The sequence below is a fragment of the Zootoca vivipara genome, chromosome 1, assembly GCF_965207765.1.
Source record: "Zootoca vivipara chromosome 1, rZooViv2.hap1.1, whole genome shotgun sequence".
Classification (NCBI taxonomy): Eukaryota; Metazoa; Chordata; class Lepidosauria; order Squamata; family Lacertidae; genus Zootoca; species Zootoca vivipara.
In genome coordinates, this window is record NC_142582.1 from 130483730 (window position 1) to 130501239 (window position 17510).

A 17510-nucleotide genomic window follows, 5' to 3' on the forward strand; every position below is an offset into this window, starting at 1 on the left:
AATGGCGTGTTGTGGAATATACCCAGCCAGTCTGGAAGGGCCAAAAATTCCAGTATCTGATTTGGGAGCTGGGCTTGCAGAAGACAGTGGAAAATACAGATTTTCCATATCAGAAAATAATTTTAAAAATTGGTTTTAGGTGTTTATGAAGGCTTTCTTTATAGCAATGCCTGTTGTTGTTGTTTAGTCGTTTAGTCATGTCCAACTCTTCGTGACCCCATGGACCATAGCACGCCAGACACTCCTGTCTTGCACTGCCTCCCGCAGTTTGGTCAAACTCATGTTCGTAGCTTCAAGAACACTGTCCAACCATCTTGTCCTCTGTCGTCCCCTTCTCCTAGTGCCCTCCATCTTTCCCAACATCAGGGTCTTTTCCAAGGAGTCTTCTCTTCTCATGAGGTGGCCAAAGTATTGGAGCCTCAGCTTCACGATCTGTCCTTCCAGGGAGCACTCAGGGCTGATTTCCTTCAGAATGGATAGGTTTGATCTTCTTGCAGTCCATGGGACTCTCAAGAGTCTCCTCCAGCACCATAATTCAAAAGCATCAATCCTTCGGCGATCAGCCTTCTTTATGGTCCAGCTCTCACTTCCATACATCACTACTGGGAAAACCATAGCTTTAACTATACGGACCTTTGTAGGCAAGGTGAATGTAGCAATGCCTAGCCCTGACCTATGAAGACTCTAGTATAGCATATTGTCTCTGTGGCTCTCAGGAAGTGGAGAACTGGGCGCAAGCTATCAAAATGAATTTCAGGAGGGACAAACGTCAGGTTCTGCACTTAGACAGGAAGAACCAGATGCACAAGTATAAGACGGGGGACACCTGGCTTACTAGCAGTACATGTGAAAAGGATCTGGGGGTCTTGGTGGACCAAAAGGTTAACATGAGTCCACAGTGTGATGCAGCAGGAAAAACAAAGCTAATGTTATTCTAGGCTGCATCAACAGAAGTCTAGTGTCTAGGTCAAGGGAAATAATAGTCCCATTCTATTCTGCCTTAGTCAGACCACACCTGAAATACTGTGTCCAGTTCTGGGCACCACAATTTAGGAAAGATGTTGACAAGCTGGAAGGTGTGCAGAGGAGGGCAACCAAGATGATCAAGGGTCTGGAAACCAAGCCTTACAAGGTGTGCTTGAAGGAGCTGGGTATGTTTAGCCTGGAAAAGAGACGACTGAGAGGAGATAGGATAGCCAGCTTCCAATATCTTAAGGGCTGTTACATGGAGGAGGCAGCATACTTGTTTTCTCCCACTCTGGAGGGTAGGACTCAAACCAATGGCTTCAAGTCACAAGAAAGGAGATTCCAACTAAACATTTGGAAAAGCTTTCTGACAGTAAGAGCTGTTTGACAGTTGAACAGACTCCCACGGGAGGTGGTAGACTCTCCTTCTTTGGAAATTTCTAAGCATCTGTCCTGGATGCTTTAGCTGAGATTCCTGCATTGCAGGGGGTTGAACTAGATGACCCTTGGAGGTCCCTTTCAACTCTAAGCTTCTATGATTCTATGATAGGGGGTCGCTCCATTCCTTTACCTTTTCTTTTTTATTGAAGGTTTATTGTGTTACAAAACAAGCGAATAAGCACGGGAAAGAACATATAGCCTCTCCACTTTCAGTATGAGATACTATTGTTGGAGATATTGGGAGGAAAGAGAGGAGAGGGGGGGATAATGATCTTTTCTTCTATTGCATAGTGTTTGCGCTGTGATTTTTGTGTCGGCGTCATGCAGGTAGGACCTTTATTTGTATAGTTACTTATTTTTGTTGGCACAGCAAGAGATTGGAGGGTCCAGAGAGTTTGGTTTGTTGCGTTTACTGTATTTGGTTTGCAGTATGGTGTGTGTGTGTGTGTGTGTGTAGACCACTGGTGCCAAAATGTACCCACTAGAAAAATTAACCAACAAACTTAGACTAAACAAAGTAAAAAAATTCCTTCCAGTAGCACCTTAGAGACCAACTAAGTTTGTCATTGGTATGAGCTTTCATGTGCATGCACACACTTCTTCAGATACCTGTAACTAAAACTTAGACTAGCACGGGGACAAGCAAAGGAGGACCCTTTTAGCCCGATGTGCAGGGCCGGTGCGTCCGTTTAGGCGAACTAGGCACTTGCCTAGAGCGCATAAATGGAGGGGGCGCAAAAACCCCGCGCTGCCGCCGCCCTCCCACGGTGCGCGCTCCTCACGCCTATGGAGGAGCAATGAATGGTGGCGGCGGCAGCATCCGTAGCTGAAGCCTTCAGGTATGGGCGCTGTTGCTGCCGCCGCCGCTCACTCATTGCCGCCGCCGCCGCTGCTGAAGACCTCACAGCGTCCCCTCCATAGGCGGGAGGCTCGCGAGCCAAAATGAGAGCTCAGCGCCCTCCCGCCTATGGAGGGGACGCGCTGAACTCCTCAGTGGCTGCAACGAGCGAGCGGTGGCGGCGCCCCTGGCGCCCGTAGCTGAAGCCTTCAGCTATGGGCGCTGTTGCTGCCGCCGCCGCCGCTAAAAAGCTCACAGCGTCCCCTCCATAGGCGGGAGGCGCGCGAGCCAAAATGAGAGCTCAGCGCCCTCCCGCATATGGAGAGGACGCAGCGGCATCAGCGGCATTGTGCACGCGTCATGACGCATGTGCTGGGGGGTGGCGCCAGAAGGTGATTTAGCCTAGGGCGCAAAAAGCCCTAGCGCCGGCACTGCCGATGTGACTCCCCTTTATCCCATATCCAGCACAAGAAGACAATGACCTGTGTCCACCCCCCCCACCAGCATATGAATCAATGTGTTTTGTCCTTTTCTGAACTTTCTCCACCCTCTTTTGTGCAAATCCCTATCATTCTTATTTACATATTCATGAGCAGGCGTTGCAATGCCATTTTGAGGCTCACGTGACCAAACGCCTCCAGGCTGTTGTGAGCTGTTGTGCCTGTTAAATCTTTGCTACTTGCCAACATTCGAGGGAGAAAAGCTGCGAGTGCCTGAAAATAACATAAATGTCATCTGTCAACGTTCCAACACGGGGCGTCTCGCTTGCAATCAATTAGCCGGCTGTCCAGATCTTGTTTAACTTAGCGATGCTTCCCATCCGTTACAAAGTTCTGTTTCCCATTTTTCTTTCTCTTTTTTTTCTTTTTGCCAGCTAAACAATGCAGAGACCTTCCATTACGGAGTTTTAAAAACCTCCCAGTACTTTTAATAGCGCGGTCGAGCCTTTGCAGAATGAATATTCCCCCTCCTCCCTTTAAAAAGGGCAGTGGAGAACCAGCAAGGGTTAAGCCGAGCTAGAGCTCTCTGGAGCTTAAGCCCAGAACTTCTTTGCAACAACAACAAAAAAAGCTATACTAAATTATAGGATGCAGCAATCAATCAATCAATCAATCAATTGCCGTGAATTATATAAGCTGGTTTTGTATAGGAAGCATGCATGCCACAAAATCGCTGTGGTAGCCTCTGGCAAGTGGTTTGGTTGACATAACCATGGAATCACAGAATAGCAGAGCTATTCGGTCCTCTAGTCCAACCCCCTGCAATGCAGGAATCCTACCCCCAGCCAACCCTGGGTGGACTCGAACCACCAACCTTCTGGTTAACAGCCACACGCAGTAACCCAGGCTTCCCCAAACTGCGGCCCTCCAGATGTTTTGGCCTACAACTCCCATGATCCCTAGCTAACAGGACCAGTGGTCAGGGATGATGGGAATTGTAGTCCAAAACATCTGGAGGGCCGAAGTTTGGGGATGCCTGCAGTAACCCATTTCGCCATGGGATAAGGGCTGTTTTAAAACTTCCTGCCTTTCCACATGTACTCAGTTGCAGGAGTATTGCGTTGTTGCAGCTAAAGATTCTCTGTGTACATCCGAGGAGTTGGAGATGCATTTCAAATTCCTGAAAGACCTACATTGGCTCCCAGTACGTTTTCGAGCACAATTCAAAGTGTTGATGCCTTTAAAGCCCTAAGCGGCCTCGGTCCAGTATACCTGAAGGAGCGTCTCCACCCCCATTGTTCTGCCCGGACACTGAGGTCCAGCTCCGAGGCCCTTCTGGCGGTTCCCTCACTGTGAGAAGTGAGGTTACAGGGAACCAGGGCCTTCTCGGTGGTGGCGCCCTCCCTGGAGAACTCCCTCCCATCAGATGTCAAGGAAATAAACAATCTGACTTTTAGAAGACATCTGAAGGCCGCCCTGTTTAAGGAAGTTCTTGATGTTTGATGTTTTATCGTGCTTTTAATATTCTGTTGGGAGCCGCCCAGAGTGGCTGGGGAAACCCAGCCAGATGGGCAGGGTATAAATAAATATATTATTATTACCGGTATTATTATTATTATTAGGGTGGATTCAAATGGTTCTTTTGCATGTTGCAGAATTCCTACAATGAGGGCACTTTCCTTATAGGAGATCATCTGTAATCCAGCCTGCTGGCAAGAGCTGATGGGAATTGTAGTACAAAACATCTGGAAGGCACCATGTTGGCAAAGGCTGATATAATCTGTCCATTGAGCATCATATGCTAGGGCAGCGATGACCAAACTTGGCCCTCCAGCTGTTTTGGGACTACAACCCACATCATCCTTGACCACTGGTCCTGTTAGCTAGGGATGATGGGAGTTGTAGTACCAAAACAGCTGGAGGGCCAAGTTTGGCCATCCCTGTGCTAGGGCCATGCTAGGATCTTGTTGGGAAGCCACGCTTGGCATTTTGCAGTGTGTGAAGTGGCCTACGTTCTGCAGGAGAAGACAGGCAATATCAGCTCTCGAAGAATGGAACTGGTCTGAAAGCACAGGGATGTGTAGCAAGCTGCAATCGGAATCCATCTAGCCCAGTATTGTCTGCACTGACCAGAAGCAGCTGCTCCACAGGATACGAACCTAGTACCCAGAAACCGGATCAGCACCTGGACATTGTGAGAGAACACCATACAGGTGAAACTCAGAAAATTAGAATATCGTTGAAAAGTGCATTTATTTCAGTAATGCAACTTATTATTCTTTATTATTCTTTTAATTTTTTACAAATGCTTTCTTTTGGAAATTCCACAGTAATAAAACAAATACCAGTACTAGTTACAATAATACAAAAATAAACCTCGCTATTACATTTCATTAATTACATTCCATTTATGATTGACCCGCCTAACGACAAATAATTACAATTACAACAAATAAAGGCTTGACATAGCTTGCTTTGCATGTCATGCATCTATCTCATATATTGGTTTCACCTTTTAAGTTGCGTTACTGAAAAGAATGCACTTTTCGACGATATTCTAATTTTCCGAGTTTCACCTGTACATTTGAAGCTCCGTGGTATCACTTTGAGTCGTGGCTCCCCCCACCCCCCACCCCATATGACCCTGGGAGCTGTAGTTTTTTAAAAAGGTGCCAAGTTTTGTTAAGAGACCCTGTGCCTCCCAGAGAGCTGCAATTCAGAGAATCATGGAATTGTAGAGTTGGAAGGGACTTTTGAGGGCCATGTAGTCCAGCCCACTGCAATGCCGGAATCTCAACATGTGGTACCCCATCCAGTTTGGAAACATCCTGGACATCTTTACAAATTGTGCTCGCGATTTCATTGCTGTGCCCCTAGGTGGTTCTATTCCCAGAGTTTCCAATAATAATAATAATAATAATAATAATAATAATAATAATTTATTATTTATACCCTGCCCATCTGGCTGGGTTTCCCCAGCCACTCTGGGCGGCTTCCAACAGAAAAATGAAGTAAAATAATCTATTAAACATTAAAAGCCTCCCTAAACAGGGCTGCCTTCAGATGTCTTCTAAAAAATCTGGTAGCTGTTTTTCTCTTTGACATCTGATGGGAGGGCGTTCCACAGGGCGGGCGCCACTACCAAGAAGGCCCTCTGCCTGGTTCCCTGCAACTTGGCTTCTCGCAACGAGGGAACCGCCAGAAGGCCCTCGGCGCTGGACCTCAGTGTCTGGGCAGAATGATGGAGGTGGAGACGCTCCTTCAGGTATACAGGACCGAGGCCATTTAGGGCTTTAAAGGTCAGCACCAACACTTTGAATTGTGCTCGGAAATGTAATGGGAGCCAATGTAGATCTTTCAAGACCAGTGTTATGTGGTCCCAGCGGCCACTCCCAGTCACCAGTCTAGCTGCCGCATTCTGGATTAGTTGTAGTTTCTGGGTCACCTTCAAAGGTAGCCCCACGTAGAGCGCATTGCAGTAGTCCAAGCAGGAGATAACTAGAGCATGCACCACTCTGGCTAGACCAGGGGTCCCCAAACTACGGCCCCCGGGCCGGATGCGGCCCAATCGGCCTTCCAATCCGGCCCGCGACGACCCCCGCCGCCCGCTGCCGCCGCCCGCTCTCACGGCGCGCGGCGCAGCGGCGATCTAAAAAATCGGCAAAAAATCGCCGAAAATCCTTTGTGCGCATGCGTACAGGCCTCTCCCGACCCGGAAGAGGTCATTTCTGGTGCACTTCCGGGTCGGGGGAGGCCCATACGCATGCGCACAAGCGATTTTCGGCGATTTTTTTCCGCCCGTGTGCGTGTGCGCATGCGCACGGGCGCGCACTCCCCCGCCCTCCGGCCCGCTGCGCGCGCACTCCCCTGCCGTCCGGCCCACCGCGCGGGCGGCGCGGCGGGCACCGGCCCGCCGCTCGGTAAGTCTGGGGACCCCTGGGCTAGACAGTCTGCAGGCAGGTAGGGTCTCAGCCTGCGTACCAGATGGAGCTGGTAGACAGCTGCCCTGGACACAGAATTAACCTGCACCTCCATGGACAGCTGTGAGTCCAAAATGACTCCCAGGCTGCACACCTGGTCCTTCAGGGGCACAGTTACCCCATTCAAGACCAGGGAGTCCTCCACATCTGCCCGCCTTCTGTCCCCCACAAACAGTACTTCTGTCTTGTCAGGATTCAACCTCAATCTGTTAGCCGCCATCCATCCTCCAACCGCCTCCAGGCACTCACGCATGAAGAGGAATTGATTATTAAAAACCCTTTTTGAATTGTGGTTCCGGGAGCGGAATAACAGCTCTCAGCACTCGCAACAAACTACAACTCCCAGGATTCTTGGGGGGGGGGCATGACTGTGCAAAGTCATATCATGGCACGTTAAATGTATGCGGCAAATGCAGTGTTCAAATCAGGTCGTTCATCTGAGTTTTTATGATTTTTCTTCTCGGTGTGCCCTGAAATAAGTGCAACTGTCCTGTTTCCAGTTTATCTTCTCTGTTCCCCTCCTGCATATATAGCATCTAGATCAAGGGAAGTAATAGTACCACTGTATTCTGCTCTGGTCAGACCTCACCTGGAGTATTGTGTCCAGTTCTGGGCACCACAGTTCAAGAAGGAGACTGACAAGCTGGAACGTGTCCAGAAGAGGGCAACCAAAATGGTCAAAGGCCTGGAAACAATGCCTTATGAGGAAAGGCTTTGGGAGCTGGGTATGATTAGCCTGGAGAAGAGGTTAAGGGGTGATATGATAGCCATGTTCAAATATATAAAAGGATGCCATATAGAGGAGGGAGAAAGGTTGTTTTCTGCTGCTCCAGAGAAGCGGACATGGAACAATGGATTCAAACTACAAGAAAGATGATTCCACCTAAACATTAGGAAGAACTTCCTGACATTAAGAGCTGTTTGTCAGTGGAATTTGCTCCCAAGGAGTGTGGTGGAGTCTCCTTCTTTGGAGGTCTTTAAGCAGAGGCTTGACAGGCATATGTCAAGAATGCTTTGATGGTGTTTCCTGCTTGGCAGGGGGTTGGACTGGATGGCCCTTGTGGTCTCTTCCAACTCTACGATTCTATAATTCTATGCAACTTTCTGGTTTTGAAATAACCTGCTTCCGACTGCTCAAACTCCCATCGCCTTTCGGCATCTTTTGAATTTTCAGGGGGGAATTCCTCTGAAGGTGGGAAAGAGAGAGCGAGATTGGAACTCAGCGCTGCCAAGTCAGCAACAGTTACAGTCCCCTCCTTGTTTCTGCCGAGACAAGGAAAAACATACATATATTTCTTTTGCCCGGCGCAACTGGGGGGGGAGCTATTTCTTCTCCTCTTGCCAACCCCTTTTGAAACCCCGCTTCCCCGAGATGCGCTGAGCAAACCATCGCTGTACGCCAGCATCCTAATGAAGCCGTCTCCATGGAAACGGGCTCATTACCACTCATTTTTGCTGGCCCCTTTCCAGTTGGGCTCCGCTCGTCTCTCAAAATTTCAAACCGCACACGGTAAATAAAAAAGGAGCTTTTATTATTTATTTATTTTTAAATGCCAACGGCTGAGAAAAAAAGAAAGCAAAAAAGCTGAATTGCGAACAGGCTTCCTTGTCCCCCATTAAGAAACCTTGTCGGAATCCCAAGACATTTCCAAGTGCTTGGAAGGAGAGGGAGGGAAAGAAACGCAGCTTGTGGTTTTCAAAACATTTGTTCCAACCTTGATGTAAGGGCTTGCTGGGCAGCCAGCGCTCTGTTTCCAACAGCAGGTAGCCAAAAACTGACAGGCGGAGTATCGCAGGTAGACTGCGCACAGACATGGAGGTTCTATTTAACTCTCATCTCCAGACTCTTTTTTCCCCCCCTCCATGCGGGAGGGGAAAAGCCATTTAAGCTAACAGTGACTCAGAGTGGAATGTGAAGGAACCGCTAGGCTAAGCTGGCCTCCTCTTCTAAAGATTTGTGATACAGTACGTTGCAATGTTTAAGTTGCTGTCATGTTTAAACTACGCTTGATATTAGTTACAACACAGGCTTTGAAGTTTGAAATGTCTTCTTCTTTTCCTCTTATGTGTTTACTTCCTTGGCTCCCGTGTGTGTCCTCTGTTTGGGTTCCCTTTTATATTTCGCTTACTTTTCAAGTATACACACGTATATTAATTGTAAACAGACGAATTTTTTGCCTTCGTTGGAAACCAGCAGCAATGACTCTTTTGCAAATCCGACTAAATATTAGGAAGAACAGATACAAATATATTATTTCGGTCACAGACCAGTTCCAGCTCACATACAATATCAGGGAAGTCATAAAAACACGATAGGGATCCATTTAAATTTGCAATAGGGTATAACAGGGACAATACAGATTTAACAGCAGTTAAAAATATCAAAGTTTAAGAATTAAAATTAAGAATTGAGAATTAAGAATTAAAAATTAAGAACTTTCTGGAGGTTGGAGCCATTCGACAGAGGGGCAAGCTCCCTCAGAAGGTGGTGGACTCTCCTTCCTTGGAGATTTTTAAACAGAGGTTGGGTGACCATCTGTCAGGGATTATTTAGTGGCAATTCCTGCACTGCAGGGGGTTGGACTGGATGACCCTTGGGGGTCCCTTCCAACTCTACGATTCTGTTAAATAAAAATTGTGAGCAGGGGTGGGGGTGGGAAACCTGCTCGCCATCACCACATCTTGGGACGGTGAATTCCACAGGTGGGCACCCCATTGTGCAGGGTTGTTGTTGTTTAGTCGCTCAGTCGTGTACGACTCTTCGCGACCCCATGGACCATAGCACACCAGGCACTCCTGTCTTGCACTGCCTCCCGCAGTTTGGTCAGACTCATGTTCGTAGCTTCAAGAACACTGTCCAACCATCTCGTCCTCTGTCGTCCCCTTCTCCTAGTGCCCCCAATCTTTCCCAACATCAGGGTCTTTCCCAAGGATTCTTCTCTTCTCATTAAGTGGCCAAAGTATTGGAGCCTCAGCTTCACGATCTGTCCTTCCAGGGAGCACTCAGGGCTGATTTCCTTCAGAATGGATAGGTTTGATCTTCTTGCAGTCCATGGGACTCTCAAGAGTCTCCTCCAGCACCATAATTCAGGGTTATTCTGTGCAGGGTTATTCCGGTTGAATTATGACCTGCCATGCAGGCGTTAAAGGCACAGGGGCTCTGTTGTGAGGGGAGGTGACAATTGAGGATCAGATCTTAAACAGGACCCAGCTGCCAGCAGTGTAGGGGAGGAGAAAGTAATTAGCCAGGTGGAGCCTATATAAAGAACAAAAGATGTTTCTAGGGCTAGGCCAAAGTATCCTTTTCAAAGCGAGCTGGGGAGCATAGTCCTTGCAGAAACCCCCAATTTTCCTGTCTGAATCTTCAGTTTCTGTGAGTGCATGACAACTCTAAACCTCGTTGTTCTGTAATCTCCTTCCTCGAAAAAGAATATGGAAGTCCTGGGTCCTTTGATTGCAAGGAAAGGCGGGTTTGCAAGCATGTCGGCGTCCCACAGATGAAGTTGGGGAGAGGCATGCTAAGCCAGCCTTTGCCAACTTGGCAGCTTCTGGAGGTTTTGGACTACAACTCCCATCAGCCCCAGCTGGAAGGCCCCCAACTGCCAAAGGCCGCCTTTAATGTGTAGCGAAAGTGGCTTGAACACCAAGCTGCATTTGTTGCTTGCTATTTTATGCCCTTGCTTCAAACCGGACGGGGTTCGTATGCTGCCTGGAGGGGGTGGGCGAACGCAAAGGGTAAACCTTTCTTGTGGCTGGGAGTCTGGTCGGATGACATCCGTTACATTTCGGAACGTGCGCCTCCCGTCTTCACCTGTAGGGTGTCTGTCTGTCATTGGTCCAATGATCCTTGACATAAACCAGCATGATTTGTGGCCAAAGTGAATGCCCCCCTCCGGTTAATCCCCAAGCGCTTAAACCTCCACCTGTGCCTTTGCAGACCTCAAAAAGGTTTATTTGATAGAGGCAGATGTTCCTGGTTTTGCAGCTGGCTTTTAGCACACACAAACCAAACTGTTCTAGAGATCATTGTGTTCTCTTCCTGCTTCTCTGCCCCTGTGAATACATTCATTTCATTTCATTTTATTGCATGGGTGCACTGTGGGAATGTTCAGGGAGGCAGGGGAGGATATATTGTTTATTAATATCCTTCCTAACTTGTGCTAGCAAGTTCCTTTATGTAGCAGAGTTACATTCCCCCTTTGGACATGCACGGCAGGTAGCCGGTTGCAGGCTCGTGTGAGCTTCTCACTGTTATACAATTCAGTCTGTCTCAGATTTTATGTTCCTGTGGGCTGAGAGCTAGCGGAGCAGTCCTAGCTAAAAGCTGGTCAAATGAAGAAGTAAAAAGAGAGAGAGAACGAGTGCTGCGTTACTCGTCCTTTTGTTACCTGGACAGGTTGGCTCACACCCACCTTCTATCACATGCAAAAGCAAGGATGCTCCAGCCAGGAGGAACAGGAAGTTTTTGACTTCTTTTCTAGCATTACAAGGAATGTTGTACTTGACTGCCTCTTCATGGATCACATCCCACATGTACCATCTTTTTTCCTCCAAAGAGCTCCAGGTGACCATACGAAATATGCCTTTGGGATGCTCCCCAGCCACACCCCCTCTCCTCAGGCCCCGCCCCTCGTCTTGAAGGACAAGGCTACCAATGGCTACTGAGCACAGCGGCCGTGTCTTTCCTCCTCTGTCGGAGGCAGTGCATCTTGGAAGAACCACAGCTGGGAATGGCGGGTGGGGAGAGACAAAGTCCTGCCCGCGGACTTCCCTGGTTGGCCACTGTAAGAACAGGATGCCTGGCTGGTAGTGCCTTCGGCCTGATCCTGCAGCCAAGCTAACTTTCCCGTCGGGCGGGACATAATGCTTTTCTTTAGCTCTGATGAAACAGATTCCGATCGCTTCCTTCTGCTTTTCTGCGGGCGCGCAGGTCGCTCTCCCGTCTTTCGGGTTATAAGCTGTTTCAAGCCCCCTTTAAACATTGCGCCTTAGGCTTGCAGCCTGCTCTAAGGCCTTTAAGGTGAAGGGTGGGCAATCAATAATAAAAATAACAGTTAATAATATGATTTGGGGTGAGGCGAGGGGGGAAAGGATCCCCCAGGTGGGAGTTGTGCTTCAAAACATCTGGTTGGGGATGGATAGCAGGGCTTAGACACACCTCACCTTTGCCATTCTCTTTGATTCTACAGGGCTTTGCTTACTCTTGAGGAGTGAACATCCTCGGCTTGGATCATCTCCACACAGAATATCACAGGGGACAGTGACTTCAGGTGAATTGCCCTCATCCCTTTTCTATCTAGCGCATGAGACCCTTAATCTCAGGACTGTGGGTTTGGAAAAACAACAACATTCCTACATTGCAGGGGGTTGTACTAGATCTTCACTTTTCTGAAGTCTTAAAGAGTGGTTCTTACTTTTTTCTTATTGGTAATGTTATTGTTTTCTCTTTTTGGCAAACCACTTTGACAGTGTTTTTTAAAAACAGTCACGCGGCGCATGAATTTTATGAAATAAGTGAAATAAATCATCTTGGACAGGCATCCCCAAACTGCGGCCCTCCAGATGTTTTGGCCTACAACTCCCATGATCCCTAGCTAGCAGGACCAGTGGTCAGGGAAGATGGGAATTGTAGTCCAAAACATCTGGAGGGCCGAAGTTTGGGGATGCCTGATCTTGGAAATCCTTCTGCCTTATCTCAAACACATTGTGGGAGGGAGCTGGTTGTGTCTGAACCAGGCAGAGGGCCTTCTCGGTGGTGGTGCCTGCCCTGTGGGACACCCCTCTGATAGGGGGTATCAGATGTCAAGGAAATAAACAACTATCTGACTTTTAGAAGACAACTGAAGGCAGCCCTGTTTAGGGAAGTTTTTAATATTTCTTGCAGTCCATGAAACCAAACTGTAGTATTTGCATCCTTATTAATCACCGCCCCCTCGATCAGATTCCTCTTTCTCTGAGGATGGCTTTGCAAGCCTAGCAGTTTATTAGCTCCCTGATGGATCACCTTGCTTCATTCTCTCGTCTTTTGCAGCGCACCAGGAGGGGCGAGCACCCACAGGCCCACGAGGAAAGTTCAGATGGCCAGCAACAACACCACCAGCATAGCGCAAGCCAGGAAACTGGTAGAGCAGCTCAAAATGGAGGCGAACATCGACAGAATAAAGGTAAGGACCCGCAAGCAAGTTCTCGGCTCAGACAGGTGGCTTAGGGGAAGGAGATGTTGTTTTTTAAACAACGGATGGTGGGAGTCGGAGTCCGTGGAATTGGACATTTCAGGACAATGAGTTGTTAAACTGTGGAACTCACTGCCACAGGAGGCAAGGGGGCACCATCTTGGATGGCTTTAAAAGACAATTAGTAAAATTCATGGAGGAGAGAGCTATCAAGGGCTATTACCCACAATGGCTCTCCTCTGCTATTGTAGCTGGAAGCAGTGATGTTTCTGAATGCCCGTTGCCGGAAACTGCAGAAATTGAGAGAGCTCTTGTGCTTGAATCCTGCTTGAGGGTTCCCCATTGGGGCATCTGTTCGGCCGCTGTGAGTACAGGAGGCTGAGCTAGATGGGACACTGGCCTGATCCAGCAAGCTCATCTTATGAAGTGACTCCACCCCGGCCATCGAGGAAGAGATCTGGGATCTTGGCGTGGGGGACAATCAGGAGTGGATTTCTTTTGTGACGGGACCACGAGCTCCCTTCAGCTCTGGTATTCATAACGAAGTCCTGGGCTCCGAAGTCTATTCATTTCAAGAGTAGATCCTTTGTTCCTGGTTCCAGTTGGCGGAGATCAGGATTTAAAACACACACACAGAGAGAGAGAGACCAGATCCTGCAAGCCGGGCATCTGCCCACCCATGTCTTGGTAAATGAAACTTTGCCCATGTGTGCCAGCGAATCTTCTTTCTTCTTCTTTGGCGATCACTCGTAGCCGAGTAAGATTGTCTTCCATAAGCACGGTTTTAACAGCGAGTCCGTAAGTGACAGAGAATCTACCATACAGACACACCCTCGATTTACAAATCCTTAAGCCATTTCCATTGCGCTTGCCACATTGTGGGAACTTGGCTCGAGTTAGCATTTCCTAGCTATATTTCTCTGGCTGTGGGTTTTTGTGAAATGGGGTAACCGACCCTGCTATCCATGGACAGAAATTCAAGAGAGCCTTTGCGTTGAAATGTGCTAGATGGCTGCGGCTTGCTCCTTTCTCCCTGCGTTACTATGGCAACAGCAAGCATCCTCCACCGTGGCTTGGCATACTTAGAAAGGCGTCTCGGCCAGCCTTGCGTTATCAAGGGGCTGGTTGCTCTTACACAAAAACACATACGTTTTGCCCAAGGTGGACCTGGTGCAGACAAGGAACACCGGAGAAAATCCATTCCATTTGCCTTTAAAGGCAAACCTACCTAGCTCAGTTTCTGAAACCGTATGTGAGCCAAAACAACAGCCATCCTTTGAGATTCGCACCTTCTGAATTTTGCAATGCAGCTCTCCCACCAACGAATGTGTACCAAAATGCATTGTTTTTTTGGGGGGGTGGCGGATTGCAAAATGATGTGTGCTGGACAAAATTGCATAGCAAAATTGTATATACTAGTGTGAAAAATCAGCACAAAAACGCTGACAATTTTTCACGAGGGCTTCTTGAAAAGAAATGGCAAACAGGTGTGGAAATGTGAGGAATTGGAGATTGGAAAAATGGGTAATGGAGAAGCCAGAATTAAGAGATTTGCCTATCCCTTATGTGTGTGTCTGTGTCTTCTTCCCCACTGCAGAGAGTGGGGATTTCAACGAAGGCATGGTTTGCACAATGTGGTTTTCTGAGATATCAGCCCCCTGAATTTTGGTTTCCACTCTGGTTCATTTGCAGGGGTGGGAGGGGAAATGAGGCTGAGGCTCTGGGAAATTTGGGGGAAAGAGGGAGAGTGGTGAGATTCATCGTGCCACTAGGAAGAAAGAAATTGTGTTCTTTATACTGGGAGCTGGTCCATTAGGGCAAATGGGGCACAGCCCCACCCACCCAGTAGCGTAGTGGCAAATTCAAAAGGGCAGGATCCCTTTCATGATACTGTTGGATCAGTCCATCAACTTCTGATGATTTAGTAGGATGATTTAGTAGGATTGGGTCCGGCATCACTTTCGCTGCCCATGTGTGCCAGTATCCATGCGTCTCAACGCAGCTCCTTCCTTGGAAGCGTCTTTGGGGTTGAAGGTACACACAGTAGGCAATAAACACTCATGGACGCCATAAAGATTCATAGAATCATAGAGTTGGAAGAGACCACAAGGGCCATCCAGTCCAACCCCCTGCCAAGCAGGAAACGCCATCAAAGCATTCTTGACATATGCCTGTCAAGCCTCTGCTTAAAGACCTCCAAAGAAGGAGACCTCCACCACACTCCTTGGCAGCAAATTCCACTGCCGAACAGCTTTTATTGTCAGGAAGTTCTTCCTAATCTTTAGGTGGAATCTTCTTTCTTGTAGTTTGAATCCATTGCTCCGTGTCTGCTTCTCTGGAGCAGCAGAAAACAACATTTTACCCTCTTCTATATGACATCCTTTCATATATTTGAACATGGCTATCATATCACCCCTTAACCTTCTCTTCTCCAGGCTAAACATACCCAGCTCCCTAAGCCGTTCCTCATAAGGCATCGTTTCCAGGCCTTTGACCATTTTGGTTGCCCTCCTCTGGACATGTTCCAGTTTGTCAGTATCCTTCTTGAATTGTGGTGCCCAGAACTGGACACAGTACTCCAGGTTCAGATTCAGTCAGGTGTAGAGGCATACTGGTAGCAAATATATACAGATATTCACCACTGCCTTGGTCAAGGCATGCTTAGAGTCCAACAAGAGTCCAAGACTCTCTCTGCTTCCCTCACCGCAAGGCTCAAGCAAGGGACTCGCAACAAGTTACAAGTTGCACAGAACCATTGTTATCAGTACTTCCTGTCACACTGCGCAGGTCCAAAGAATGGTTCCCACAGAAAATGTCAATGCATAGACAAAACAAACTCAGCCTTCTGCCTCTTTGTTCTTTGTTTGTGGAACAAATGATTCTCACACACAGAGAGAGAGAATATCCAGCAGATGCAACCACGGCTCCTCACAGCCACCGCTGTGAGATTATGCAAGAACATAAAATAACCTGCTGGATCAGGCCAGTGGCCCATCTAGTCCAGCATCCTGTTCTCACAGTGATGAACCAGAAACCCGCAAGCAGTACCCAAGCACAAGAGCCTTCTTCCCTCCTGCCTGCGACTGTGGTGGCAAAGAACAGCCCTCTCCTCCATGATCTTGTCTGATCCTCTTTTGAAGCCATCAAAGTCGGTGGCCATCACTATCTCCTGGGAGAGAGGGGTTGACTATGCGCTGCATGACAAAGTAATAAGGATGCACTAATAATCAGCATTCCTAAAACCTTCGCTTTGGAGCAAACAGCACTGCCAGAATGATCCCGGGTGCCTTTCCTCACTGGCTGACTGGCTCCAAAGGTTAAAAGAAATCTTATCAGTGGCTTCAAAGCTCCCATTTTGTGCTCAAAAATTCTGTGGTTGTTTTTTTTTAATGTTCATCATTTTCAATATGTAAATTCCAAAATTTAGAACACACAAATTAAAACTACTTCCCTCCCCCGCCCCTTCTGCGGTCCCTTTCATTTCCCCCCCCCTTTACTGCTGTATATCCAAATTATTCCTTAATTATTTTTCTCTCTGTTTCCCCCCTCCAACTATACCTTAACAGCTGAATTTATTCTAATCCTGCTAAGGTTTTAAGTTGCTTACAATCATTTTTTTCAAATACAGCGGTACCTCTAGTTGCGAACTTAATTCACAATTTTCCCCTATTCTCTGTTAAAACTCTTCTCTTCCTGGTTTCTCACTCTTCCAGTTAATTTTGCCATTTCTGTGTACTCCATTAGTTTCATCTGCTAGTCTTCTTTTGCTGGGACTGCGTCTTCTTGCCATTTCTTGCCTTCAGCCCATCTAACTCACAGGGTTGTTGTGATGATAAAATAGGGGAGGAAGACTTGAGCTCATCTTGAGCTCCTTGGAGAAGAAAGGTGGAAAATAATATAATATAATAAATACTGCATTTTTAAAATAAACAGTCCAGGTTGTTGGGCATCCTTCTCCTGGGTCTCAGTGTTCCCTTTGTAGAGGGAGGGGAAGGGGGGAACCTAGAATGAGTTGGGCCTGTCCTGTCACTTGGGATGGGCGGCCGACTAAACTGCTAATCTCCCCTGCAAAAAGAGGCTTCTCTCTCTCTCTCTCTCTCTCTCTCTCTCTCTCTCTCTCTCTCTCTCTCTCTCTCTCTCTCTGAGATCTAGTTACAGGTAGGTAGCTGTGTTGGTCTGAGTCGAAGCAAAAATAAAAAAAATCCTTCATTAGCACCTTAAAGACCAACTAAGTTTTTATTTTGGTATGAGCTTTCGTGTGCATGCACACTTCCTCAGATACTCTTGAAACAGAAGTGTCAGACCCTTATGTATATACAGAGGGTGGGTGGGTGGGTGGGAATGGGTGATGGGCTGATGGGAGAGGTAAACCTGTAGATGGCTGTTAATGACTGCTGATGACTACAATAGGTCCTGCGGGGGAAAAGCAAGGGCTGAGGCGCTAAAGAAAGCTTGATCATGCATAATGAGATAAGAATCCGATGTCTTTATTCATCCCAGGTGGCTCCATGGTTTTAAGCTTGGTAATGAGTTCCAATTCAGCAACTTCTCTTTCCAGTCTGTTCCTGAAATTTTTCTGTAATAAAACAGCTGCTTTGAGATCTTGTATAGAATGTTGGACAAACAGGCCAAACCCTATGCCAAAGGATAAATGGACATAAATCTGACATCA

General features: G+C 47.6%; 1 protein-coding gene across 3 annotated transcripts in view; it reads left to right on the forward strand.

Moving 5' to 3' along the window:
* GNG2 (G protein subunit gamma 2) overlaps nucleotides 1–17510 on the forward strand; it is a 59067-nt gene that overhangs the window by 39330 nt on the left and 2227 nt on the right. For 2 of the 3 annotated variants that reach the window (XM_035100568.3, XM_088655901.1), the window contains exons 2-3: nucleotides 11855–11935; nucleotides 12697–12829. In XM_035100568.3, the coding sequence (XP_034956459.1) occupies nucleotides 12743–12829 (87 nt within the window). In that variant the 5' untranslated portion in view covers nucleotides 11855–11935; nucleotides 12697–12742. The remainder of the gene's footprint in view (nucleotides 1–11854; nucleotides 11936–12696; nucleotides 12830–17510) is intronic. The other variant, XM_088655906.1, reaches the window with a different exon arrangement.